This window comes from Nannobrachium achirus (genome assembly GCF_963921795.1).
Source record: "Nannobrachium achirus genome assembly, chromosome: 16".
NCBI lineage: Eukaryota > Metazoa > Chordata > Actinopteri > Myctophiformes > Myctophidae > Nannobrachium > Nannobrachium achirus.
The window spans coordinates 50,235,718-50,263,615 of NC_137823.1; the positions used below are offsets into that span (position 1 = coordinate 50,235,718).

At 42.9% G+C, this 27,898-nt stretch overlaps 1 protein-coding gene across 1 annotated transcript; it reads left to right on the forward strand.

Annotated features, from left to right (window-relative positions):
* pinx1 (PIN2 (TERF1) interacting telomerase inhibitor 1) lies at positions 1-25,898 on the forward strand (the record flags this gene model as incomplete). The annotated part of the gene is made up of 7 exons (XM_080745021.1): positions 1-28; positions 991-1,100; positions 1,217-1,309; positions 5,469-5,550; positions 6,500-6,589; positions 11,433-11,515; positions 24,738-25,898. Exons 1-7 carry the CDS (start codon positions 10-12, stop codon positions 25,896-25,898), a joined length of 1,638 nt encoding a protein of 545 aa, XP_080601147.1. The 5' UTR covers positions 1-9.
* Positions 25,899-27,898: the final 2,000 nt, after the last annotated feature.

A 27,898-nucleotide genomic window follows, 5' to 3' on the forward strand; every position in this document is an offset into this window, starting at 1 on the left:
AGCTGCAAGATGTCCATGCTCGCAGAACGTGAGACGTTTTCCGACAATATTCTACTATTTTGTTGTTGTTCTCTTGTCAAATCAATGCGCGGCGTAGGGCGTATAGTCTTTTGTTGTTTTCTATTATTTACTACCCTGAACTAGCAAGTGGTGTCAACCAAAACAGTTCTAAATAATGTCACTTCTTACTTGCTTACCGGTAGCTAACATTAGCATTAGCTCCCAAGCTTCTCTAAACACACGTGCAGCTGCATGTTTGACGTAGACATGTCATGAACTCTCATTTGTTCGTGTTTGTTTTTGTTCTGTTAGATATTAATGAAATAATACACAGGACCACAATGCTAACAAGACCCATGTTTTTTTTGTGTTATCCTTGTAACATTGTAAATCGTACCTCTGCTCTGTATAATTATGCATTTGCAACTGTCTCCATTTAGTAAAATCTGCGTTTAAATGGTTAACGGGTCTTGTTATCTTCACAGCCCATACATCAAAAAATAAAGTCCTATCTGATTCTGATTGCATTAAACTCACCAAGATGGCAGTTCTGATATTGGCCCATTTCACATGACTGTATTTGTAAAATGAGGAATTGGCAACCCACCTGAAAATAACTTTACTGGAGAGACTCCTGCTACTGAACAAACACTCAACAGTCAGCAACCTTTAACCTTTATTGTTTTAATCCAAAAATAGGGTTAGGGTTAACTATAAGATTCCTTTACGGTTCCCTTGGCTTATCATTCCTAGGGGCTTCCAACAGTCTCTTACAGGTCTCTAACTCTTGATTGTACAAATGGAAATAGAAACAAATAATTGTATAGCTGGCTTGAAGTTCCAAGCTCTGACAGTGTGATAAATCTGGTTTTGGAAACGGTTCCAAATGTGAGTGAACCGATTCCGGTTCCTCAGTGTTCCATCCGGTTCCCGGAATAATGATGATACCATTGATTGACAAAAATAAACTCCATTCACTCTTGTCTTTAGCACGGAGGAAAAAGAAGTGGTCTGTAGACCCAAGGAACAGTGCCTGGAGTAATGATGAATCCAAATTTGGACAGAAGTTGATGGAGCGAATGGGATGGTCCAAAGGCAAGGTATGCAAGCATTCTGTAACTGTATTTACGAACGATAATCTAATGTAAGTCACATTGACAAGCTCAGAGGGGGGATATCTGGTATCACATCTTCTCTTTTGTTTTGTCATGTGAAGGGCCTGGGGAGAAATGAGCAAGGCTCCACAGATAACATAAAAGTTAAAGTGAAGAATGACAGCCTGGGTCTTGGAACAAATGTTAACCATGAGGTGAGTACAAAGAAGTTGCATTCCTGATCACAAGTTTAGGCATTTTAATAGTTCTAAGTCTTTTCTTCTTGTGCGTTAGTATCAAAACACTTCCAAATAAAACGAGTCCCAACAGTCTGAGGAAGCAGAGCCTTTGAACAACAAAAACAAGATGACATAAGAGCAATAGTCTGCAGCTTGTTGGCAGTAGCCAACCATATGTTGATACTGATATCTTATTTTGTATGTTTTCATAAACATGCTACAAGAAAGAATGTGGGTACAGATAGAGGGTTATATAGACTTATTCTCTTTCATGTGAAGTTGCTTTTATAAAGAATGACTACTTATTTAAGTGATTATTGACCTAAAGTTGGGCAGTGCTGTGTTCTACCTGTCACGTGGGTATTTGCCGTATGCTGTGTGAAGACATTTTTGTGAAGACATTTTTTTGAAAAAGAGTATGCCCTCGTGAACCTTTCAAAGTAGCGTATCTGATAGGCATTATACACTGGCATATGCGCTGGCCACACGCATAGCCGCGGATCATAGATTATTGCGACCGAAGGTCGCATATACTCTGAAAAACCGTGACGCTTGAGTGACCTTCCTTCCTTCCTTCCTTCCGTAACCTTCCTTCCGTAACCTTCCTTCTGTACGGGAGTGATGTCAGTGTGATGTCAGGAAATGTCACGAAATGTGGATAACACTATATCAGTGACGTTATTACGTGCGCGTCACGCGTCTCTGACGCATTCACGTTGCCTAGAGACGCATTCACGTCATTGTTCTGGGGTCCCACGGACGCATCGCCTCCATTGGAGTCCACGTTAAAATAATTTACCACGTCGCGAAAAAAATACATATTTTAAAAAGTCCACAGACGCCACCATTGTTCATGGGTGAAGGCATGCTACTTTACCCTACGTTAACACAAATGAAATCCGCGTAGAAAGTCTTAAAACAGACGATAAAACTAACGACAGTCTGTGTTTTGAATCCACGACGCCATTTTGTGCGCCACTGCATGATCACAGAATTCAATGGGTGCCTGAGTTTTAGCGTAGCACCGGGCCGCTCTCTGACCATAGTGGCACAGCGTGTTAGGTGATACACCAAAAAGCGTTCCCCCACAGAACGTGTATGGCAGGGCACGGCGCAGAAACGTGACGTCACGTCTCTACACTGCAGCTCACTGCTCACTGCTCAGACAGCGACCCGCCTCCTCTCCCCCTGTCCTCTTCATTCAATAACAACTGGATACACGTGCTATTGTTTATAGATGTGGTGGACATTGTACAACGTGTTAGAAGCCACACAGGTCTTCATTGCGTCTTTACAACAATAGCGACGATTAACGTCGTGGTGAACATGGTCAAATAACCTTTATTGGCTCAACTACAACACGGAGGAAGCAAGCTAGCCTAGCATGTATGCTATCTGAGACAGTAATGTATGTAGCCTAGGCTGCCTAACTGTTTGATTGATTATAGTGTTTTCGTGGCGGCGCCGTCCCTTTGGTGGTCCGCCGGGGCAGCGGACTACCGCGGCCGCCTGTGCCTTGCCCTCCCGCATCCATAGAGGGGCGGCACGTCCCTCTATGATCAACCGTTCAAAACAAAAGTTGCCGATCTACAAGCAACCCCAATCCACTGTTTTTGACCCAGTCCACTGGTTCTCTGTACAGCAGAGCAAACACAAGCACGGCAGAGCATTTCCCCCATTCCATAGAAGCAGTAACAGTACAAACAGGAGACATCATCTCACTGAGAAGATCCATATATTATCGATGTATATAAAACCAGTAAGACTCCCTAATCGGGAGATAAGCGACCGTCAGGTCGCTGCCTGATTTTAGGGCAAAATGTGTAGGAGCAGTGTCCAAAAATGTGGTTCAAAAAATCGGCCTGATGGTGGCGCTATATGGGACATCCATATTGATGAGATGAGTGTAGACATACTGTGTACCGATTTGCGTGATTTTAGGGCAAAATCTGTAGGAGCAGTGTCCAAAAATGTGTTTGAAAAAATCGGCCTGATGGTGGCGCTATATGGGACAGATCCATGTTGATGACATGAGTGTAGACATAGTGTGTACCGATTTGTGTGATTTTAGGGCAAAATCTGTAGGAGCAGTGTCCAAAAATGTGTTTTGCAAGAATCGGCCTCATGGTGGCGCTAGAAGAGGGCCATGTGAGAAATGAGGGGTGGGGTCTCCGCGTTGCCTTGGCGGATGAATAGGTACCGGCCCCGGCTCTCCCGGACGCTCCTAGCCCGAGTTACGGCATTTTATGTGAGCTGCAGTGGAGGGGGTCCTCCACTGGGGGCGCCACCACTTTTGCATCCGTTCTGGAGCACCAGGAGTCGGTGGTCCCCGGGAATTCCCCGTGAGCAGCCCCGTTGGGGTGGTCATTTGGTCATTTTTGCACATTTGGTCATTTTTTACATCTGGGGGTCCCCCAGGGCCGGGGGTCCTTCGAGGTTGTAGTTTGGCAGGCAAGGAGTGTGTGTGCAAAATTTGGCATGGATCGGGGCAACGGTTGCAGAGATATGAGCAGGGCAATAGTGTGAAGTGTGAGGTGTGACAGACAGACGGACAGACAGACAGACAGACTGACTGACTGACTCACAGTTTGTGGAGGTTTTGATGGTAAGTGCGACCTGACGGTTGCAATAACAGTAAGGTGGCTGTTCATTATGAAGACTCGGTAAAAGCTTCTATCTGCGCCCCCAAGTGGTCAACATCCGATATTACCGTCACATGACTATTTGGAAGTATTAAAATTGTAAGATTTGGAATTGTGGTTCATTTCTTTCAGACACATTTCTACGTAAGATGAACATAATAACCATATAATAACCAATTCAAGTTAAATGCTGCACTTTGTCAAAAATGACATGACGCGTTGAATTTTTGTGGGACCCATAAAATATCCCTGGGACTCATCCGAAAGACCCCTCTTGGGTCCCGGGACTCATTACATTAAAAACCTATTAACATCACTGCTATATATGGAGATAGTCCAGTCCAGTCCATCATGTCATATGGGTCTACCGTCATAGACAGTAGCCAAAAGAGAAGGATACACAAGACTAAGAAAGACAAAAAAAGAGAAGAATAAAAAATAAAAAAAGGAGGAGGAGGATAAAGATACCAAAAGGAGAGAGAAGAAAGGGTGGATGAGGTTCTGCAGCGACCTATATATACCCAGCCTGGTCCAAATCCTACTGTCTCAAGGATGAGGAAATGATGATAGCCTTGAATAGTTATCCCTGCCAGACAAGGGCTCTGATGGAGCTCATTGACTGGTTGTGAAGTGTCTATACCAAGATACGCGCTGATCCCATCCATGCAACATTATCACTGCAATCCATACTTTTCAAATCGGCCTCGCACCGCGAGGCGATGTGTGCTTGTAGATCTGCTATTTTCACTAGTTTTGTGCAACCCTGATGAAGCAGGGCTTTAGGCTACTTTATGAAAAACATAGATATTTGAAACTTGGAGATATGAGGTTTCTACCCGACAGTGACAACATATACTGCCTATACTAGTAAGAGCTTGACAAGGTTCGCTCCTTGTCAAGCTCGACGTTGGGCATTTGGACCTATACATGGAGAAATGGAGCGAACCTGTTTGGCCTAAACATGGATATGTGTTACAGAATGACTCATATATGAGCATAAAAAGTATGTCATGTGACATCACTTCCTGTACAGACAGTCAGACAGACAGCCATTGACTCCGGCCTAACAATGGCTACCGTCTATGACGGTAGTCCCATATGACATGATGGACTGGACTATCTCCATATATAGTGTTCTCCACATCTCCATGTTTAGGCCCTATCGCTCACACCCTAGGTGGGGGTTGGCGATAGGGCCTTTCTGTGTGGAGTTTGCATGTTCTCCCCGTGTCTCCTAGGGTTGATACCCTCACAAAAACATGAACAAACTCCCCCCAGAATGACAACAACTAGAATCGTCAGAGAAACGCTGTGGTTGGCCAGATAGTCAAAAATTGGCGCGACCTCGCCCTTTAGGGCATGTCACCCTGAGGTCGCATTCCACCCTCAGGTGTCTTACTAGTAGTATGCCCTCAAAAAAAGTCTAGAACACACCACTGAAGTTAGGTTGTAAAATGTATGGTACTGTGTTGAATTCAATCTTTTATTCACAGGACAACTGGATCGCCCACCAAGATGATTTCAACCAGCTTCTGGCTGACCTGAACAACTGCCATGCTCAAAATGGCACCAGTGGTATGTGTTCCATATTGTATGGCATTTTTTAATGGTTAATTATATAGTGAATAATACTTTATTTACTTTTTATATATTCATTCATTCAGTAGTTTATAACAATTTAGTAGGATTTACAACAATGTGGTGTAGTCCTGCTGGTTGATTTTGTTATCTTTTGACCAGTAGAGGGTGCTACAGTACAATACTTCAGTGAGGACAGCCTAGGTCAGAGTCACAAATGAACAGCATCACTTTCTAGTATTGGGTATTCAGGAAAGAAAGGAGAGTCCCTAATATAAAAATAATAACAAAGCCTCATTTGTACGTATTTCTGAATAGAAAATAGAAGATCTACAAGTTCACATTACATTGTGAGCCCGTAGAGCTGTTCTGCACCATTCTGTCTCTTAACTCATTCTGAGCCCAGGACATTAACGGATTAGGGGGTCCAGAGTGCCCCCTCCCGGCCCCATTAACGGCCGCTGTCTTATTTTGAAGGCCAGAAGTCTAGACCGGAAGTACTTCCGGTCTGACGTCATCGGATCGTGCGCCGGAACCGATGCGTGTCCACGTGGAGTTGTGTAATGGCCGACCGGGAGCTTTTATAACTGTGTAAAATAAGCGAGCATCTGCCTCCATCCTAGCTTCTAAAGTGTAGTTTTGAGATAATGGACATTAAAGATGAGATCGGCCGTCCACCTCAATGTTATGGGATGACTATTGTGTGCTCGTGGAGCCGTGATGATGACAAATCAGCGCGGATTTCGTCTCCGGAGCGTCGGCCATTGTACTAGGTATTTTTACTCGCCGTTACAGTAATATATTACTTTTCCCGCGACATCGCGTGGATGGCACTATAGATACTCTATTACTTTTCCCGCGACATCGCGGGGTTGGCTTTTAATGAGTTAAGTGTGTTTGTTTAACTTATGTAATTCACGTTATTTTCCATTTGACTTGCATGTAGAATCCCTGCCAGTCGAGCCGCAAGGTTTTAGTTTGGAGGAAAAGTCCAAAACGTCCAAAAAGAGGGTTCACTACATGAAGTTCACCAAAGGTGGGTTTATCTTCTATTGATTATCATACGTAACTGCATTCACAAGTTAGAAGACAGGGTTCCGTGGCTGGGGATTTTGTTGTGGATGTTGCTTAAAACAAGAATTGCCAAAGGCTTGCCATTATCGCCTTTTTTTGTACAACTTGTGGTATTTTAGATTTTTTCTAGAAGCATCCTTTTTATGAAACACTTGGTATCAGAGTACTGTAGAGCATCATCATCATCATCATCATCTGCCATTCATCTGCCAAGTCTTCCATTCTATACAGAAATAAACCTGTACAGTCAGCTCGTTGATTCTAGGACCGGAGTTTTCATTTCTGAGTGATGAATGTGTGCCCCGGCTCTCATATCCCCCCCCACACACACACAATAAAGTCCTCAGTGTTAATTTAATCATTTTTTACGGGTTCATTTGGTTACACTTGTATGCTCTCAGAGTTAAATTCCCGCTGAGGAATTTGCTGTGTACTGTACATCCCCTACACACACACACACACACACACCCTCCTTCAGCCCTGCGCCCTTGGCCCGGGACCACAGATACGGATCACAGCAGCACTTCATCAGCCCGTGCTGGGTCAGTTGGTCCGGTCAGTGTTGGAGATGAGAGCAGGTTATTAATAACTCATCTTCTGTACTTTCATTACTTCTTTACACGTCAGGAAGTCAAGGTCCGCACGTCAGGGCCAGCACAGCGATAGGGCCCAAGGAGGACCAGTGTTCAGGGTCACTGGAGACCAAAATGTATGACATGTAGTCCATAATTCGCTGTTGAGTTGTTGTGCCTTGAGTGTGATTAGAAGATTGTTTGGCACAGTCACAGTAGTTGTTTTGCCGTTAGTTTTGCAGCATATGTATTAATGGAAACGCAGGGCAGTGATTGCAAGAAGTAGCCCCTGTTAATTAAAGTCACTTGGGTCTCTTTGGTCACTTGTGTCTCTTTGGTCACTTGGGTTCAACGTGTTATTATTAGCAGTGTTGCATTGGCGATTTAGTGTTTGGGTGGACGGTCATTTACTGACGTGACGCGCACGTCGCTTAACAACTACTCTACTGGAGTTAACAGGTCTATTGATATACATACAGGCTCGTCCCTTTGTTAAATCACCCTGCTGTGACATTACAGCGTCTGTAAACTTTGTCGAGTTGTGAACTTGGGGGTTGCTTTACTTCGATGCATGTCCGTTCTGCTGCTGAAAAAGATTCGGGACGGCGTGCACGCGCGTGACACGACCAACGCAGCACTGGTTATTAGGTCAGTTTGCCATTTGGAATGAAAACATCTCAACTTTTACCTCACCTGGAAGAGCCTCGTCTTACGTCATTCAATAGCAACTTCCTGTTTCCTGTTTGGGGCATCTGGCATGTTCATTTACTGCCCTCCCCAAAAAAACACCTCCCAGCTCTCGCATGACCCATTAGATGACCCTGGCCAGATAAGACCAGGACTCAATCTCTCCCCCAGACCCCTTCGCCCTGTTTCTTTTTTTTCTCTCTTTTTTTTGGTGATCTTAATTTAGCTGTGACCAGAAGAAGGCCTTGCCTTAGAGAGATAGCAGGAGGGAGAGAGGGGGAAAGCTGCTGGATGCACCTTTTACAAGAGTCTCTCCAGACATGGAGGATGAACATCCTTGTCCGTCCCCTTCCAGGCCTCCTCCCTCCACCACAATCTCCAAAACAACCCCATTGACCCCATAAGACCTGGAGTCCGTTTAAAAGCCTACATGGGCCACCACTACTAGACAGTAGTGGTAAAACTAGGTCTGTAACTATCCATTACGTTCTTAACAATTATAAAACGATTATTAAGCTCACAACGCGTCAAATCACAGCGTGCCGCTTTGTGAAATTTTAGCCAGTTTGGTTATTTTCATTTATTTATTAAATTAATTAATTACAATAACATGCCCAAAACATGGTTCTATGGTTCTAATTGTCTATGACCTTTTTTTTATTTAAATTGATTAGTTGCATCCCTAATAATGGGCCGTTTTCCAGTTTTTGGTTGAGCGTTTAAGCCATAACACAAGGCAGCAGTAGACACTGCTGTTGCCCCTCAGCTGTAGTCAAGCAACCGCAGGGACTCGGGGCTTTCTTGTTTCTCTACAAACTGCAAGGAACTCGTATTTGAAACTTGAGAGTTCAATGCTCTGTTCACAGTGGAAGGCTTAGCTGCTGGAAGACCATAAAGACTTAAATGTCACCTCCTATTGACCTTACGCACCCGCGGTCCAGCTTGTGGTCTGGATTGCCTCTGGCAACCTAGGAGGTTACCTGGCAACCCCAGCCCTGCCACGCCTCTTTGCACGCATCCAACCCCTGCTCTTCTGTGTGACGGTTGCCACCTTAAGGCTGTTTAATGGATTTAGCATCGCTAAGCTGGTTACATGAGGTTGGAAAAAGTTGAATGTCAAGTTCTACTTATGGAACTATATGTTGTGTACTTGGATAGGGCATTGCTAGGTTCACAAGATGTTAAAAGGACTTGGTGATTTTGTGTGTATGTCTATTTGTTTTTGAAAATGGGGAAGGACATCATACGTGTTTGAAAATTGTACATCAAATTAAGATGTTAAAAGGACTTGAATATAAACAACCCCATTAATCACTTACGCCCTATTAAAAAAAAAATCTATATCGCAGATTTGCATCTCATCCCGACGCAATGCATTGTGAGCTTGTAGATATATTTCTTTAATATTTTGAAATGTTTCGAAAATATTTGCCTGTAATGACATGCCCAAAATAAGGCCCAAAATAAGGACATCTGCAAGGTGGAAATCTGCAGCATGGGCTCAATTTGTGCCCTTTGTGTACTTTATACTTTAGATATATTTATTTCAAGATAAAAAAAAAAAACGCAATCCTGTGCTTGTGAAATGTAGTGGCCAAACAATATTCACAGCAAATGTAAAGCTCCGGGCCTCTGCTGAAAAGCATGCCTGCTCACTCTCCCCCTCCTGCTTTTTATTGATATCCTGTTCCTGTTCATGCTAGCTGCTCCACCGCCAACACTGAGGATTGATGGCTTTCGTTTGTGGGGAAAGGCACCAGCATCTCCAATGTTCAGGCCTGTGCCCGCAGCGTAAACCAGTAACCCAGTTTTAATTGTCCCCCCATCTATCACTTGTCATAGCAGCAAGTGTGGTCTGTTCGAGAAAGTTTTAACTAGTACTGCTCTCCATCCATTGGCCTGTATATCTGGCTTCACCTTGGCCCTTTACTTTTCTCAAACCTCATTTCTGCATTTCAGCCAAATGGTTTGTGTGCGTTATGGCAATGCAGACCGATCATCTACCGGTAAATGTTTTGCAAATAGAGTGCCAATAGGTGCCATTAGGAATGACATTGAGTTCTATCTTAAACACTTATGTCCTATGTTATACTTTGTCTTACAATGGCGTCGCATGATGAAAATAGCTGATCTACAAGCTCATAATGTGTCAAATTCTTAGTTTTGTGGGCTATTTTTGAGAATATTTGCCATGGCAAAAATATGGAGGGCCAGATTGAAAGTGTTTGAAAACGGATTTCCAAGTAGTCCATTAATGTGTCAGTTGTCAGATTAGTGGGTATGTCCGTTGGACGACAGTGTCATTTGTTAATCTGGTTCGACTAGTTGTCTGCAGTGTCACTTGTTGTCATCTCAACAGTGACCTTGGAGACCATCAGGTATTCCATAACACTTCCCGCTGCACATTAGCAGTGCCTACCCCCCCCCCCATCCTGCCCGATGGCATTCAGCCACCTTGGACCCATTAAAAGGGCAAAAAAGAAAAAAAAAGAGCCTATGCTCCTTTTTATCTCAACGTTGTTGTTTGCACTTTCACCTGAAAGCCCTCGGCTTGGAGAATTTTGACGGGTACTTCCTCAGTCAAACAGCAGAAAAGGTCACGTTGGGCTTAATTTTACCTTCGACCCGAGATCAATGGGCGAAATGCGCCACACAAGCCCCTTGTTTATTTTAAGTCTTAAACATAACGCCACGGTTTAGACCCTTAGACTTGCATTTGCAGTGACTTTGAAAGAGCGGAGGGGAGAAAAAGGGTTTTAAAGCAATAAATAACCAAATGTTATCAGGGCCCTGCTGGAGGAAGAGGATGCAGCTGTACGCACAGGGCTCGGGCCTGAGACGGCCCACTGTGTGCTCCAGGAGTCTTTGAGGCCTAGTTTGAATACGCCGAGTCGGAGGCGTGGCACCGCCAGACCCCGTCCTGGGTTTATTTTTCTTTGCTGTTTTATCCCAGAAGTAAACCACACAAACGTGCCCTTTTCTTTGTCCCGACATTTTTTTCATTCCATCCTCCCGCAACTTGTTTGGCTGACGTTTGAAACCAGTCAGGTGTTATCCAGGTTTTTATTTTTGCATGTTGATTTTTGTACTCGATGTTCTGATAATCCTGTAGTAGGCTTTCGTTTCCATTTTAGCTTGATTTTCACCGTTTTAGCTTCAGTGTGTTTTTAAAGTATTCTGGGGACTGCCCATTAGTCCGAAGGTTCATTAGTCCGAAGGTTCATTAGTCGGAATTTAGTTAGGGTTACTGAGGTTAAGGTTAGGATTAGGGTTAGAGTTAGGCATAGTATTCTTAACAAATTCGGACTAATGAACCTTCGGACTAATGAACCTTTGGACCAATGCCATGGCACCAGTATTCTCTTATAAATATAGTTGTTTTTGGTTGTGTCAAGTTAGTCACAGCTTTACGTTTTGGGTTATGACTAAACCCACAGTGTTTGTATTTACCAACATGAACATTTGGCCTGTTGATTTGTTTTGCATCGGTATAATAAAAGAAAAAAGCTTTTTGGTGTCTTAAAAACATTTGTATTACACTTTTAGGAAAGGACCTGTCCAGCCGAAGTGAAACTGACTTGAACTGTATCTTTGGAAAGAGGTCAAAGTCTGCTACAGACCAACAGAAGGTAAGTTATTTAAAGACGGGGCAAGAGATGATTTCAAACACAGGAAATGTAAATAATGTAAGAGAAAGGTACCTCTGGTATAATATAAATAATACATTCAAATCAGTGTTGCTTTGAAATGGTAAGTCCCCAAGAATTTACACAGCGCTGTCGTGGTGTTGCTGGTATGAGTTAATGGGTAATGTTTCTTACTGTCTACGTGATGTGTGGTGGTTGGGTCCCCATCAGTTAAATCTTCCAAGTATTCCGTTAACCTACCATGTAAAAATTCACTATAAGCCACTTATCGCTTAATGTGAGATAAAGGCCATTGACAAAAATATGCAGACTTAAATGCAACTTAAAATGTCATTGTAAACAAACTTGTGTGCAGAAAACGAAATGTAGAACTTGACCTAAGCATTTAAGAATGAGTGTACGAACACTTAGAAATCATGACTATCCATCAATTCTTCAGATCCAAATAATCTGATCATGCCAACTATGGCATAGTTAACTTGAACTTGAGTGAGTAGTTCACATTCCTGTTTGATGTTATTTTGAATCATCATCCATTTGGAAAATATACTTCCATGTTTTTGATTCAGCAAAAAAAGAGCAAGCAGGTACATTTGGATGCCCTGAACTAGCTTTAACTAGAAAGTACCAGTCCCCGATCTTTCTCAAAGTGGTCAATGTCAGCTGAGCACTGCAGGGGGTGAGGGGTGGCACTCCTCCGGTCAAAGTAGCACTGGCTTGTGTGTCTCTGTAATCAAGGTTGACTGCTACTGCTGAAGTGCTGATGCCATCGTCAGTGGATCCAGTAGCATGTGATCCTTTGGCCTCTCCAGGGCCTTGCCCTCGAGCCCAGGATTAGCCATGTCATAGCATGCAGCTTGAACAGCGCCAGCAGGCCACCGTTCGTGGCGAAAGCACCTAAATCCAGTTAAAGGATTTACACTCTTGCCTTCTACTCCTCCCCTCCACACTTCAGCCTTCCCCACTTGATGCAGTCACATCAAGTAGTTAAATGTGCCCGTGGGCACCGTTGCAGGCAACTCAGAATTTGGGTGAGGTTTGCAGAAATGTGAAGTGATGACACCCTGGAAGAAGTCGATAATATTCATTTTCCTCTTAGCTTTGGTGGTTGGCTACTTGAGACTTTCTAATAAAATCGGTTTTGGCCTATAGAGGTCCTTACAATCAAGCAATAGTTCATTTCAGACATTTGAGCCAATTAGTGAATTCCCTTGCCAGGAGCCTCTTGCATTATATTTAATTAACCCATTTCAAATGATCTTAGTTGACAATGCTAAGAAACTAACAATAATGATAATAATAACAATAATAACAACAACAACAACACTAGTAATTCTAAAGTAAATACTAGTGTAATGCTTATCTATATTATACATATCTTTATATGATCAAAATAAGAATCATGAAATGAAAGTGTTTATGTCCTCATACAATAACGTGGAAGTCAAATGTAAATGTGGTTGATTTGGTAATTATTTGAAACACTTGATTTGATGTGTGACAGGGAAATGTATCTGAAGTACGTAGCAACGCCGCTCAGAGATTTGTATGGGCTAGCTACTAGTTCTGGATCTGTAGAAGGGTTGCCTAGTACCTATGTTTGTTATGGGAGCATCCAGAGGGCAGCTAAAAGCTGTAACATAAAGCCCAACATAATAGTGTACAGATGATGATTATGGAGGTCACTGTTATATAATGCGCTGATACAGGTATTCAATTATCCTAGTGAATCTTCAAATAGTGTTGTATGGGAGGAAAATATGAAGTCCATATGAAAGCATTGAGGAATCAAACATATATTGGAACACCCTTCTTTTTCAGTATAAATATCAATGCTTTACCTCTTAACAAATCGTGTTAATTTCTGCTCATCCTTATGGAACTGAATAGCAATCATAGATGTTGCCTTTTGATGCAGATACACTGCAGCAAAGTGTATTTGTGCTTGCATTTTCATCTCATGCCTTTTGTTTGAAGAAATTGGCATCTCAGAATCCATAAATTGCCCTAAAAAGCCCTGCTTTTCTCCTGCGAGACTCGGCAATTGCATCACAATGGCTGCTGCTCCCCAGCTGATTAACATTGGAAATGCAAGCAATACATGCCATCTTTTTTTCTCTAATCGTTTTGTTATGGGTTGTTATTCCTCAGCCAGGAGGGACGCCATTGACCATATCGAAAACACTCAACACAATTACAGTGGCATCCCGCGAGGCCTTGTGGTAAGGTCTAGGAACATCCAAGGCTGCTGAGTGGCTCAATGACCAGCCATGCTCTAGTCTAGAATATCTCTGTAGTAAATAGAGAGCACAATGGCGTGTGTAATTACACATACATACTCTTAACGCAATTAAAACTTTCGAACATCCTTTGCCTTTAGTGACATGCCCAAAATAGAGACTCCAGGTTGAAAGTGGTTGAAGTCAGGAATAGGGCTGTCACAATTATTACATAATTGTCTAATCGCGATTGTTTGACGCGTCATAATCGTTTCCAGGTTGAAAAATGTACAGATATTTTTTTTACGTAAAAAAATGTGGAAATGGCAGATCTACAAGCTCACGTTGTGAGCTTGTAGATCGTCTATTTTCACTATCGATGTTCTTTTTTTAAGTATAAAGTTGTCAAATATGTCTATAATTTCTTTGTATATTTAGGTTATGTGTCATATCTGCCATGTGCAACTTCAAAGCCTAAAAGCCAGAAATGTAATTGTCAACGACAAAAACACAATCGTTAATCGCAATTATTTGAGTGACAATTAATCGTCATGTAAAATGTCATAATTGTGACGGCCCTAGTCAGGAAGAGCCATGCATACGTGGCCCAGTGGCCCATGGCCCGTGTCTACATTGATCTGTGTGTGTGTGTGTGTGTGTTGTGCTTGTAGGTTAGTGTCTATATATACTGTGGGAGAGTTGGCTTATTGGCACCCATGTGTTCACACGTGTAGAGATAGCGGGAAGAGTGAGGTAGCAGGGGCGTGCACATACATACATACATACTGCTGCCTGTTGCATATCTGCACCCTGACAGTCAAGGTAATCTGGATCAGCTTCTCTAAAACTGTACTCTTTCCTCCCCCCTGTCCCACCGTCCCACCCACCGCCTACTGCTGTCTCCCCTGCCTCCACTTCCAAGAGCCCCCCTCTGCTGGGGTTTTCCTTCCTCCATAGAGATGTGCTTCCTGCTAGCCCCTTATCGCTGCTTACAACGCTCCCTGGAGCACAGGCAGACGCATGCACACACACACGCACACGCACAAACAGAGGCATCGCTTGTACGTTGCACACCAAAGACGGTGTTGTCTACGTTGAGTGGAACTGCCAGCATTTATATTCTCCCCTTGTCTGCATTAATAACACATCAACAGCCTCCCAGTTTCAACCTCTACCGTATTTACAGTCTTAATAGTGATTATTAAAGTTATCCAGGATTCAAAGCTGGATTGTTTCTATATATTAAATATTCAGTATTTGCTATCTATCTGACATAAAAATGCCTGAAATTTAAATGTCAGAAAAACATTTAATTATATAGATCAAATACAGCAGCTAACAACATGACCACCAATAATTACCGTAACCCCATCATCCCCTGTAGCCGCCTGAAAATCTATACTCGGGACCATTATTTACCCTCCTTGACCAGTAAGTGTTACGGAGCTGTGGTAGAGCACCTGTCCGTCTGCAGTCGTCCCTGTTATCCATCACCCATCCCACGCCCGCGAGCTCCCTCCATCTCCTGCCTCCTCCTGTGCCCCGGAACACAATTACTCATGGCAAGACAAATGACAGACTCCCTCTGCTGAGATATCAAAAAGCCCCGGCCACTTTTAAATGAAGGCACTTTGGCAGCCCTGTGCTCCCTGTGCTTATCGGCGGGCGAGCAGTGCCCCTGGCCGTCCTGTGTCCCCCCCCCCCCCTCCTTCCACCATCACCACCCCCAGTTCTCCGTGCCCTCCTCAGGGGGTTTAGTTAGGGGAGCCACAGGGAGGGCCAGCCCGGCTTGATTTATCTCCCTGGCCCCACTGCCCGGCCACTCAGGCAGGCCGAAAGAGCCGACGAGGCTCCAACGGGCCTTGGCTAGAAAGCCCGGCATTAGCTGAAATAAACCATCCTGCCGCCCAGTGAAAAATGTCCTCTGATTGGCTAATTAATCAGTCAAAGGGGAGCGACGCGGCTTGTGACTTGAGGGACCCGAGCGGGCGACCGCAGAGGGCCCACTGATAAATAGACTCCCAGCCGATTCATACATCAACAAAAGTTACTCATTTTTTAAAGCCGCCAGCTCGTGTGAAAGGTGGAAACACCGAAGCCTACGGTTATATATTTTTGCCCACTATATTTCTTTCTCCTTTTTTTGGGGGGGGGGGGGGGGGGGGCTGTGTAGTCGGGAAATGGTTGATCTCTCACAATTGTTGTTTTTAACATGGTGTAACATGCCTGAAGTGTTTTTATTTTTCCATTGGAAATTCCTCTATCATCTCATCTCACTGATCAATCAAAAACACAAAGCATTTTGAACTTTGTTTTTTGTGTGATCAATGAACTGAGTTGTTTACGTGATGGATTTGTATAAAATACATTATCCATAATTGATTTAGATTTTGACTACCATCAAATGTCTGATATTTGCAAATCACTTCAGATTGTGTAACCTGACTCATTCATTAATAACAGTGGTTCTCAAAGTCGGGTCCATGGTCCCCGAAGAGGTCCTTGAGGGGTTCCAGGCTGTCCCCATCAAATTGTGTTAATATAGCTCAAAATGAGTTAAGACCGATTTTATACTTGGGGCTAATTGAAAATGGTGATCTACAAGCTCACGATGCATTGTAACCTTGTAGATGTGCTAATTTCAGAAAAATCTTTTGAAAAAGGAACACAACCAATCTTTAATGGGGATCCCTGGTACGACATATTTTCACATGGGGGTCCACGGCCAAATACATATCAATTTGGGGGTCCTTGATATGAAAATAATGGAAAACCACCGAATTAAGATGTGAGCTTGGATTTTATCTAATGGCTCAAGGGACGAATTAGTAAATAAATATCTGTTCTTCGGCAAAATGCCTGAACTGAATTAGTGGAATTCCTTGTTGATTTGCAGAGAGAATAAATCACGGCAGTTCACTCTAAAAGGCAGTATGCTCCAAGAAATAAACTATTTTCCTAAATTAAAAATGTAATAAAAATGTATTGGTTCATTTCAGGCATGTCAGTAGCGGCTAATTTAATACCAGTGCCGCCCTCAAAAGTGTAAGCGGTGATGAATTGCGACTTGTGATTTGCTGGTATTTGACATGTGAAAGTCCCAGACAGGCAACGGGCACGGTGCACTCTGCTCCCCGGGTCGGCGTGACCCCTGCAGCCTCTCCCACTCCCACTCCTCTTCGGGGCACAAAGGGTCCACAACTGAGCCTCATCGGGTGGCACCTGTTGCGGGTTTTTCCTGCCCACGCCTCGTCCACATGAAGGATCGCGCGTCAGCGGAGGCTCCCCCGACACCGCCATCTTAAGGAATATGGGGCAGGGGCGACGCACATCGGGGGCTTGCGTGTTCGGCAGATGCGGCAGCAGGGCGCCAGGGAGTCAGTGGGCGGAGTCGCGCGCGGTGAAACTTTGCTGACAGCGCAGAAGCAAAGTGTCTTTTCTTTCACGAAAATATGCTAAACACGATGTTACAGGTCTCACGAGTCAGTCAGTACCAACTACCAAGGCCTATGCACGGCAAGTGTGATGGTGTTGAATATCTGCTGGTGGGTCAAGAAACTAGCTGTTAACTAGTAATGTTGCTGTTTTTTTGAGCGGTGCGAACAGCTCCTACGTCTGGCTTTGTGTCTAGGTCCCTATGTTACGTTACATTTGCTAAAGTTTGGACACTATCAAATGACACTAAGGACACTTAGGTATCTATCTATGACAGTATTTTAACCTTACTTTCCTCAAGGTTCAAATTAACTTTTTTTTTCCTTTGACATTATATAATTGACAAAAACATTGCACCAAAATAGTGTCTCTATTTTCAGCAAAATTGGCCGGCGACTTATGCATCTGTTGAGAGAAGTCGCCGTGGAAAACGTGCATTGTGGCAGAGCGTCTGGCGCGCCTGAAATGGGCTAAATGCACTCGTGTGCTGGGCACCTTGTTTGTTGTGAAACCGAGGAACTCTAATTCACTCTCGGATAACATCTAATTGCCTCAAACAAAAGCTGCGCCTCTCAGAGAGCGTGTCCGTTGACAGGGCACCATTGTCGCTGCCGCCGAAAATAAAGGGAACCGCCAAGTGACACAGCCCACCGCCACCACCCCCCACCTGCGGAGACGTGCGTGCACACACACCTACCGTCTACCTCCCTGGCAGCGCTGCGGACGGCTCCCTCCAGGCCGTGCCAGCTCGCTGACACTTACAGATTAGTGCAGAAAAAAAAGGAAAAGGGGAGCGTCTGTCTCTTAGTTACAGGACTAAGCTAGAATGCATGGGGCCGGGGTAATTACTGCCTGGTGCAGTTAACTGCCCGAAGATTTCCAGCCCCCTTGGCTGTTTACGGCCACAGCCTCCCGTTTAATCACTGACTCTTTAACTTAATAAATCACGTCTGGGGAAAATAATCGCTGCATCTTCTTTCTTTGGTGAGGGTGAGGGGGGGGGGGGGCTTTATGCTCTTGGGGGGCATTGTCGGCAAGCACTTGCAGTGTTAAACAAGCACAGGGCAGTGATGCTGCATGCATAATCTTGTCTTCATTTGTTACTTATGATAAACGGTCCTGCATCTGGGAGCAAAGTGCAATTTTTCAACGCCCAATTTGTTTTTCTTTTACTCTGTTTCTTGGAGCTAAGATGGTTTGCCTCTTTAGAAAAGGAATTGAGGTGGAGAACCTTCCATGTTGGGCATTTAGTACTTGTGTCGAATATCCAGATACATTCAGCCGCTTCTCATTTTTATGTGCACATTGTCATTTTGGTTCATTGCTTAAATGCATTAAGTTCATTGCTTATTTCTGCAGAAAGTAACGCCACAAATTGTCTTACCAGTTTCGCTGCTTCAGAGGCAATGATGTATCTTCTTTTGAAAATAATTGATGGTGAAGTCAGTCGTATGTTTATTTATCAGAGGATAAGCAGGGGTATCCACCTGTTTTCCTGTCCGCCCACATCAGGCTCATGAGGGATGGGGCCGGTGGAATTCTCTGCTCATCAGGGAGAGACAGCTGGGTAATCCAGGCCTGATCCATAGACCTTGACTATCGCCAAATTTATTATTGTGGCAGGACAATGAAGGCACATTCATGCAATTAGAGAACCAACCAATATTGGCTGGATGTTATTGAAAAAAATTGCGAGTAATGCAAACAGGCACTTTTTAAGAAAATAAATGGGTAACCAGAGCTCTGTCAAATGCTAATGAATATGAGTCCCAGAGGTGATTTTTTTTTTCTTCTTCTTTCAGAACCTGATGATTAGTAGGACATAACTGTTTGGGAAAAAACTCTTCACAATTCACATGCAAGCATTTTATGTAGTTTTACCCAGGTTTGTCCCTCAGTCAGGTATGCCAACATGTTAGAACTACATCTACACACACCTTCGCTTTCTGCAACATTGGGTTTAGTAATCCAGGATGAGTTGTTTTTGCCATTTGTTTTGGAAGATCCAAGACAACATTAAAACATGACTCACACACATCAATGAAATGGGTAAATGGGTGGGGTCAGTTATGGAGTTTTGTAAATTCACATTGGATTAACTTGTATTTTATCAACAGTTATTCCTATGCAGTATTTTCATTGCCCACTTGTTAACACAATTATACCCATTTCGCATTAATCTTGCGTTCCGTTTTGAAGTGATTAACAACAGATCACATATCACACGTATTTAGTGTAATAGAGATTCATCTTCTAGTATCTAAGCCTCCTCTTGTTTATCAGGACTTTCTCCTACGGTGATGTGTATATTGTTATCTTTAATAGCAGTTGACCATTCAAGCATTGCAATGTTGGTTTTTCCTTGAGTACTGTACGGTTTTGCATTATGGCATTAACATTACTCAGTCTACTAACTCACTCAAACCTTGATCACAAGAGTTGTGTTTATTTACAAAGAGACTTATTCAACAAAACAGTTGCTTTCTTTCTATATTTCAAAATGTTTTCAACCTTAATTTATCTCATATCCATAGCCTTAATTAGAACTGAATTGAACCCAACGTGTTTTGCTTGCTGCCAGATCATAGGCCCTGAGATGAACCCTTCCCCACTATTCCTCTGTGTGCTTCATGGACCCCTACTGAATGTCTTGGCACCTTGCACATGGCGCTCTCCACTGGCTCCATTAGCAGTAGAGAGATAGAAACTGGAGTGTCTTGAAGGAGGTGGCCTGTTGAACGTCTTCCCACCTCTCCTTTTCTCTCTGAGACCCTCTGTGGGTCCTCCTCGCTGTGTTCCCTGCCCAGCCCCAGCCCCCGCCAGGGGAGAGAGCGAGGCAGGAAGGGCCGCGATAGCCAGCCAGACCGCTCCTCTGCCGAAGGAGCCTTATCTCAGGGCTGCACACAGCGCGCTGAGCGCATCCTCTTCCTGGGGTTCTGGGGCTTGGAGCAGTGGGAGGAGGAGCAGGAATGGTTGGATATAGGTGTGTTTACCACTACAGCACTGCTTCACTCCCCCACCACCACCACCACCCGGTGCTCTTGTCTAGGCCTGCCGCCTTGCAGCCATTCTTTTAGTTTAGTGTTGTGGGCTTGCTACGAGAATTGCCATAATCACTTTTTGAACTGTATGTACGGGAGGTGGTTATCTCCTTTTATGCAGTCGTGTTGTTGACCAGTCTTCTAGTTTGGGTACAGATTTGGTTAACGTTAACACATGCCGTGAGATTTTTAGGTGTGTTTGATTTTAAGTGGTGGATTCTTGTAGCAGTATAGGATGTATTCCCCCTTTTTAAGATAGCCTGAATTTTTAAGCTTCGAGAAGGGACATGTTAAATTCATTTGTACATACAAATGCATTACATCACATGCCTGTTGTAGACCTATGTATGTGTATATACAGTAATAGTGTGTGTTTGAGAGGGGGATCTTAACCATCACTATTATTACTGCCACTGTATTCTGTAATACATTATCCATCTATGTGGATGTATCAGTTTCAGTAATGGCTGTGATTTGAGAGTCTAGCTGTCAAACAATCTCAAAATGTGCTGTGTGTTGACATAAATCCTCACCGGAAGGAATGCCAGGATTAACTTGGAAGAAATGTCCACTATGCCCTTAGGTACAAATGAAGTAGGCTGTCATTTTGAGGCCTGTAAGTGATGGGATAGAATGTTTACTTTTAGATCTTTTTCTTTTTAACTCCAGATACCCGAAAGCCTAATTCATTGATCCTGCCTTGCAGCACAATGCACAAAATGGTAAATAGGACCTGCAAATTAGTAGTTTAATTTTAACTAATTTAGACTTAGGATCATTTTAAAAACGCCTTCTAAATCCAAACCTAGGTTTTCTCAAACCCTTTTTTATTAATTTTAAATGTTGCATATACAACATCTAAAATGACACAGATGTTTTTCCGGTTTTATATATATAGTGGGTTAATACAGCGAGGCTCCATTTAAAATGAGTCTGAAGTGTGTTTAATTTAATTGAGCAAGAAGTAGGTCAGAGTATGAATAGTGGTCAGTAACAAGGATAACAATTTTGTTACACACACTTGCAAATTAAGCAGAAATGGAAAACAACAGGTGGCACTCTAATATGTGATGCTCTGACCCACACAAAAAAAGCACACACCCTTTATTGCGCGTGCAAGTTATGTGCGACTGTTCTCTCCAAACTCTGCCACAGCGGGATGTTTGATCACATCTGAGACTGCACGCGGATAAACATTTTATTTTTCCATCCAGGGAAGGAAAGACATCTTCACATGAACGAGCATAGCGTCCGTGCGCGGCCAGTTAGTGGAAGAAAAGCATGGTTGCACTTATGGTGGGATCCTGGTGGGATTCGTGCATAATACTGAAAAAGGGAAATGCTGAAAAATAACTTGAAATAGTTGGCAAAAAATGACTGGTGGTTACATGAATTAAATCTAACTAAAAAACCTTGATACAATAGAAATAGTAATTTCTCTGAGACATTTTACCTTGAACACATGATCAACAGAATCTCCAGGGGTGTCAATAATATTGCTAGCCAACTCTTTTGGTGTACATGGCTCTTTGGGTTGTCCAGCCTGTGCTCAGCACAGCAATTTTGCCCCTGTCGTATCAGAGATGAGCCTAATAGAGGTCCCCCGGCAGTGAGGAGACCAACCACACACCATGCTCCATCCAGCCACTTCCCTGATGAAGGGGATGTTTCTCTCTCTCTCTCTCTCTCTCTCTCTCTCTCTCTCTCTCTCACTGCCCTTACCTTCTCCTTACCCTCGCTCATTCACCCCCTACCCTCTCGAGAGTAATTTCACAGGCAGTTGGAAAGTGGCCCCCAGCCATCATCCCAAATCCCTGTTACATGTTGTTCAGCGCTGTCAGCTCTAAACCCCATCCCCAGTCTCCCGACCAGAGAGGATGCTATTGTGCAATAACAGGGAGTATAGATTTTCTCTGGGAAGTTGGAAAGTTTTGTTTAATGGCATCTCACCTGAAGGTCCACACATCGTCCCCTCGTTAGAAGTAGAAGCCTATTTTTGGCTAAGTTCTGTGGTAGTGGAGAACTTTCTAGGGCCCTTGAACAACCAGCCTTGTGTCTTTCAGTCTCACTAATTTGTGAATTTACCGTAAATATGGAATACTGTGGAATATACAGTACTTAAATTGGCTTAAATGTTAACTTTTTATACAGTTGTTTCTATATCAAGTATTTTTGCTTAAAATGTCAATCCTGAATGAAAACTGAGAACATTATTCCATCTCCTTGATCAATATACAGAGTAATCTATGATTTTTTCCCCCCGATTTGATCAATTTATTAGTCTTCAACACAATGACTTTACCTTCCTTTCATGTATAGAACAGTATTGACTCTTAAGGGGTGTCTTAGCCTTTTATGGACAGAGACTAATCGTCGGCTTCTTGCTTAAGTCTCCAGAGGCCTGTCTTGAGAGAAACAAAAATCCTGCTGTACTCCAAGTAACCAGATTAACAACCAAATGCATATAAAAAAATGCATGCAATTATTTCATATGCTCGAAGGCTCACCCGCATGCTCAGAAGCGCCACCAATGCATTTCAGCATCAAAAGACCCCACAACTCACCTCTGGATCTACACACTCATTGTTTTAGCATCCCATCATTTTCGCATGACTTTCTCACACACTATTCGGGGTCAAAATCAGTGTAATCTGGATGTAAACGCATAAAGGCCAAACTATGGGGTGATTGACCTCAACATGCTTTTTTTCACGTTTATCTCTAATCTGTAGGGTTTGAAAAATGCCATGCCCGTCGCCATCTCGAAGGCAATACACAGAGCGGCGGCATTGTTTAGTGTGATCCTCTGGAGGAGCTTCTGTATTCTTCGGGACAAATCATTATGCATTGAGTAGGCCATTAGGAAAATGAAGACGAATGGCGTCGCCGGGGTGGCATGACAAACTGTTCATGGTGTACAGTTAGGTTCTAGACTGTGCTGTACCCCTGTGGTTGGACACAGTTTTTGCCCATTTGGCCCAGTGAAACAGGTAGCCATGGCCCCAGGGTTAGAGAGATGTGGCGATCAGGGGGTCTCTGTTACTATAGGTTTGCTTGGGGAAAATGTACTGCTTAACAATATCAACTGTTATCACCAGTGTGCCTTCAAGCCCTTTTGTACTTTCTTTTGAAAATATAGTGTTGATATAAAATGTAACAATTTTAGTAAAGTCTGTGTATGAATACATTTAACTTCCATAGATTAAAAAATAATACTAATTTGTCCAAGTCATTAACCCTTCATTTTGGAGGGCATTCTGCCACTTTGCTGGACAGTGACATCCAACAGCAGAGGTGTCATCCCAGTTGTATTCATATACTCAACAACAGCTCCCTGCATCTTGATTTTGTCTCCTATGATTAAAAACAATACAACACTTTTGAGTGTTGGTGTAATATAAGGTAAATTGGATTCTTTTTGGTGGAAAGATTAACCATCTAGGCTTGTAGAGCTGTTATATTTGAAAGGGGGGACCAAGTATAAACACAATATGGATGCCTAGTGGTTCAAGAACCTAGCCAGATGAGAGGAATCATTAAAGGTGATACATCATGAAATTTCACTTTTCCTCTTTTAAAACCTTTTTTTGGGGTCCCACTAGCACCTTCTATCCTCACAAAGTCCCATTTCTGACCGTTGTGTCTTTCTCTGGTTTTGAGAAGGCGAAGGTTAAAAGTATGAGAAAGAAGGTTAAAAGTATCCCACGGGTTCTCAAAACAGGCTGTCCAGATTTGCTGCCGATTGTGACGTCATCTGCCGATTGTGACGTCATCATAAAAATAAAAAAAAATTCAAAAAAAATGTTTAAAAAAAAAAAATCTTTTTTCAAAAATATATATATATTTTTTTTCAAAAGGATTTTGGGGGGGGGGTGGTGCAGTTCAGGCCAAAGGTGGTACTGCAGCTGAAATGCTCTGAGAGCCATTCAAAAATTCAGGAGTGGTAATTTAGCCTCAAACCTTTTGAAAAACATTTTTGGGACATAAACAATATGACATAAATACGTTTTAAATGCATGGTGTATCACCTTTAAGAGAATCAAAATGTTGTGAGATGAAGGTGATGAAGTAAATGCAAGAAGCATAGCTGTCCCCATGCTTTTATCATCTGCTTACACACTAAAGACCATGGTCCCCCAATGGTCTCTACTTGGTCCGCCCCTTTTTCCCTCTACACCAATTCTCTTAAACGAAAATAGCTGATTTACAAGCTCACAATGCAACGCCTTGGGACTCTAGGGTCTCAAGGGACCGTAGGGTTCATATGGTTAAAAATAACAAATGTGTTTTAAGCAGATCTTTTAACACCCATTGTTAATGAAAACTCCATTCTTGGGTCCTTTTAACTCATGCAGATCTGGGCCATTTGAACCTCCACATGATGACTGACAACCACTTCAGCTTTGGGGTCTTCCACCATTGTCTGTGGTCTATTTTTGTGTCGGCCCTCTAAATGCTACATGAAACCCCTTGCGCTACCTTCTCATTTGTATCTTTTCTGTCTTATAGGAGAACAATAGCAGCGATTCCCAAGAGGAGGAGGAGAAGAATGAGCCTTCCGCCACTTCTGAACCTGATGTCGAGTCCATCACCAAGACTACGACCAGCACTCTCAGCATGCAGGAGTACTTTGCCCAGAGGATGGCTAAGCTGAAGAGGGCTCGCGAAGGGGCCCAGAATCCAGCCTCATCCTCGCCACCCGAGGCAGAGACCAACGAGACGCCAGGCTCATCCGAAGAAGTTGACGCCCTCCACACCGTCGACAACACGGGAGAAACAAAGAAGAAAAAGAAGAGGAAACGGAACAGAGAGGCTAAGGACGAGATGGCCGAGACCACTGTTGCCCCTATTATCATTGAAGAAAATGAGGATCAGGTGTGTGCTTCTTCCGAAAAAAAGAAGAGGAAAAAGGCAAAAAAAGAAGAGGCCATGGTTGAGGAGGACAGCAGCTCCACCTCTGGTGTGGAGCAGAATGGCACAGCCGAGACCACTGTTGCTCCCATTATCATCGAAGACAATGAGGATCGGTTGAGTGCTTCTTCAGGGGAAAAAAAGAAGAGGAAAAAGGCGAAAAAAGAGAAGGCAGTGGTTGAGGAGGACTGCAGCTCCACCTCTGGTCTGGAGCAGAACGGCACAGCCGAGACACCTGTTGCTCCCATTGTCATCGAAGAAAATGAGGATCGGTTGTGTGCTTCTTCAGGGAAAAAGAAGAGGAAAAAGGCGAAAAAAGAAGAGGCTGTGGTTGAGGAGGACTGCAGCGCCACCTCTGGTCTGGAGCAGAACGGCACAGCCGAGACCGCTGTTGCTCCCATTGTCATCGAAGAAAATGAGGAACAAGTGTGTGCCTCTTCAGAGAAAAAGAAGAAGAGGAAAAAGGCGGAAAAAAAAGAGGCTGTGGTTGAGGAGGACTGCAGCTCCACCGCTGTTCTGGAGCAGAACGGCACGGAGGACCTGCCCCCTGCTAAGAAAAAGAAGCATAAAGATTGCAATAATGACACGGATATGATAGATGGACATCACCCGACTGAGAACCTAAACGTGGAATCTGAGGTTGTACACAAAAAGAAAAAGAAGCACAGAGAACAGGTTGACAGTGAGGTTCTGGGGGCTCCGAAGGAGGTGGAGGAGAAGAGATCAAAGAAGCACAAGAAAGACAAAAAGAACAATTAGGGCAGAAGTCATCATGAACTGTAAAGACATCAGGAGGATGTAAGGAGGTTCATTGATTAGTATTATGTAACCTCTCCCACAACATCATGAACTCTAAAGACATCAGGAGGATATCATGAACTCTAAAGACATCAGGAGGATGACATTTGGTCATCTTTTGAGAATCTGATTGTGAACGCTGAGATCATACAGTAGCTGAATAATTTGAATACATTTCTCAAATCAAACATTGTTGGCGAATTGTGATTCTATGCTTCCAAACCTTGTACGACTACAACATTTATGATTAAAATACGTTTATAATGTTGTAGTTAATGATTTTTAAATCAGTCCAATGGAGCCTTTATATTCGGAGTCTTGGGAGCTGCACAGTACAAGTGTATTCTTGCACTAATGCTCGGCTACTGATGATCCTGCCTTGCTCTAGTCTCGGGCATTCATCTTTCCTTTTATAAAGGTTTCTCATAGCCATACAGTACAATTAAACTAACATCATGATAGAATATGTAAACCCAGTGTGTAAACAATTATTTCACAACAGATTCATGTACTTTCGCTCTAATAATTAGAGCGTCTAGACATACCAATAAAGCAATTAGTCTAATTGCTAGTCTAATTGCTTTATTGGTATTAATATATTGTGATTTCCTTTTTTATTTGAAGGTTCAATCTGGGATTAAAGATTGTGATGGTGATACTTCCATAGTTGGACCACATAACATAAAGGCAAATATAGTATTTAGTAAAGTGATGAGATAATGCTAAACGATGAGCATATGATGATATAAATATTGTGATATTTTATTCACTGCCTGTACACAGCTGGCTCACCAGGAAAGGTGAGACCGGCAACCCAGTCATTTCTCAATCGTATAGAGAGCATCTCCAACTATGGCAAGTGTGACAATTTTATTCCTAGCGTACTCCACCATACAGATGGCTAAAATATCAATGTATTAATTGCAATACATCCTGGAATGGAGCTGTACATTATTGTATCCTTTAAATGTTATTCTCTAGCCAGCAATCGGTAGGGGTGTGTGAAAAACCCTACATATAATACATGAGTTGGGATTCACATGAATTATACCTTCAATGGTTTTTGTTGATTTATTTACGACACATTTCAGCATGACAAAAATCCTAACTGTTATCAAACAAGACAGGACATGTTAAATGGTTCTTAAAAAAGCTGACGAATAGTTGCCTTTCTAGAGAAAGGTCCTCTTTCAATAAATCAACATCATGTACATGTGGTTTTTCTTCTATATCATTTATTAATGCAAATTGTGTTTAAAAAAATATGTAAAGTTGCTTTAACTCAACAAGCAATTCTGAGGAGTCTTAGAATTTAGCTGGATTTAAACTGTCGTACGATGGAGTTGCACACACTGAGAGCTTACAGATCTGCTATTTTTGGTGAACAACTCTGTCATATGATGAAGTATAAATCGGGCTGTAACCAACAACTCTGGCTAAACGATGAACATCATTCCCTGTCTCTTGCATGAACTGATGAGCTGTTTGCGACAGTCCATGTATCAAAACTGAAATGCACCCCTCATGAATGGCATTCACTGCAGACTCCTGTCTCCTAACCGATTTGATTAATGACGTTATGAATTCCTGTTCTTTTGACTGAACGGAGACCCTTAACAAGCTAGTCTTGTTCTGAGACAGAGTGGGTGTTATGAGTCAAAAGAGGAAAAAGGAAACTAGCTGTCTGCTGCTGCTGTCAAAATATATAGGATATTCCCATCAATGTCAATAACCTTACTGATTAATAATGATTTGATTAACGGCCCCATAATGGAATTTGATCTTAATTTAGTTTCGTATTGGTAGGTTTACATTTGTGTACGGTTAAGGTGTATCTGTAAGGCTTGTCTCATCAATCTTAATTCTTAAAGCTGGTGAATTGAGCCAGGACACATTTCAAATGAAATACTCAGTTGAACAGTTTGGAGTGATAAATGTTTAGGCTACTTTTGATATCAAGT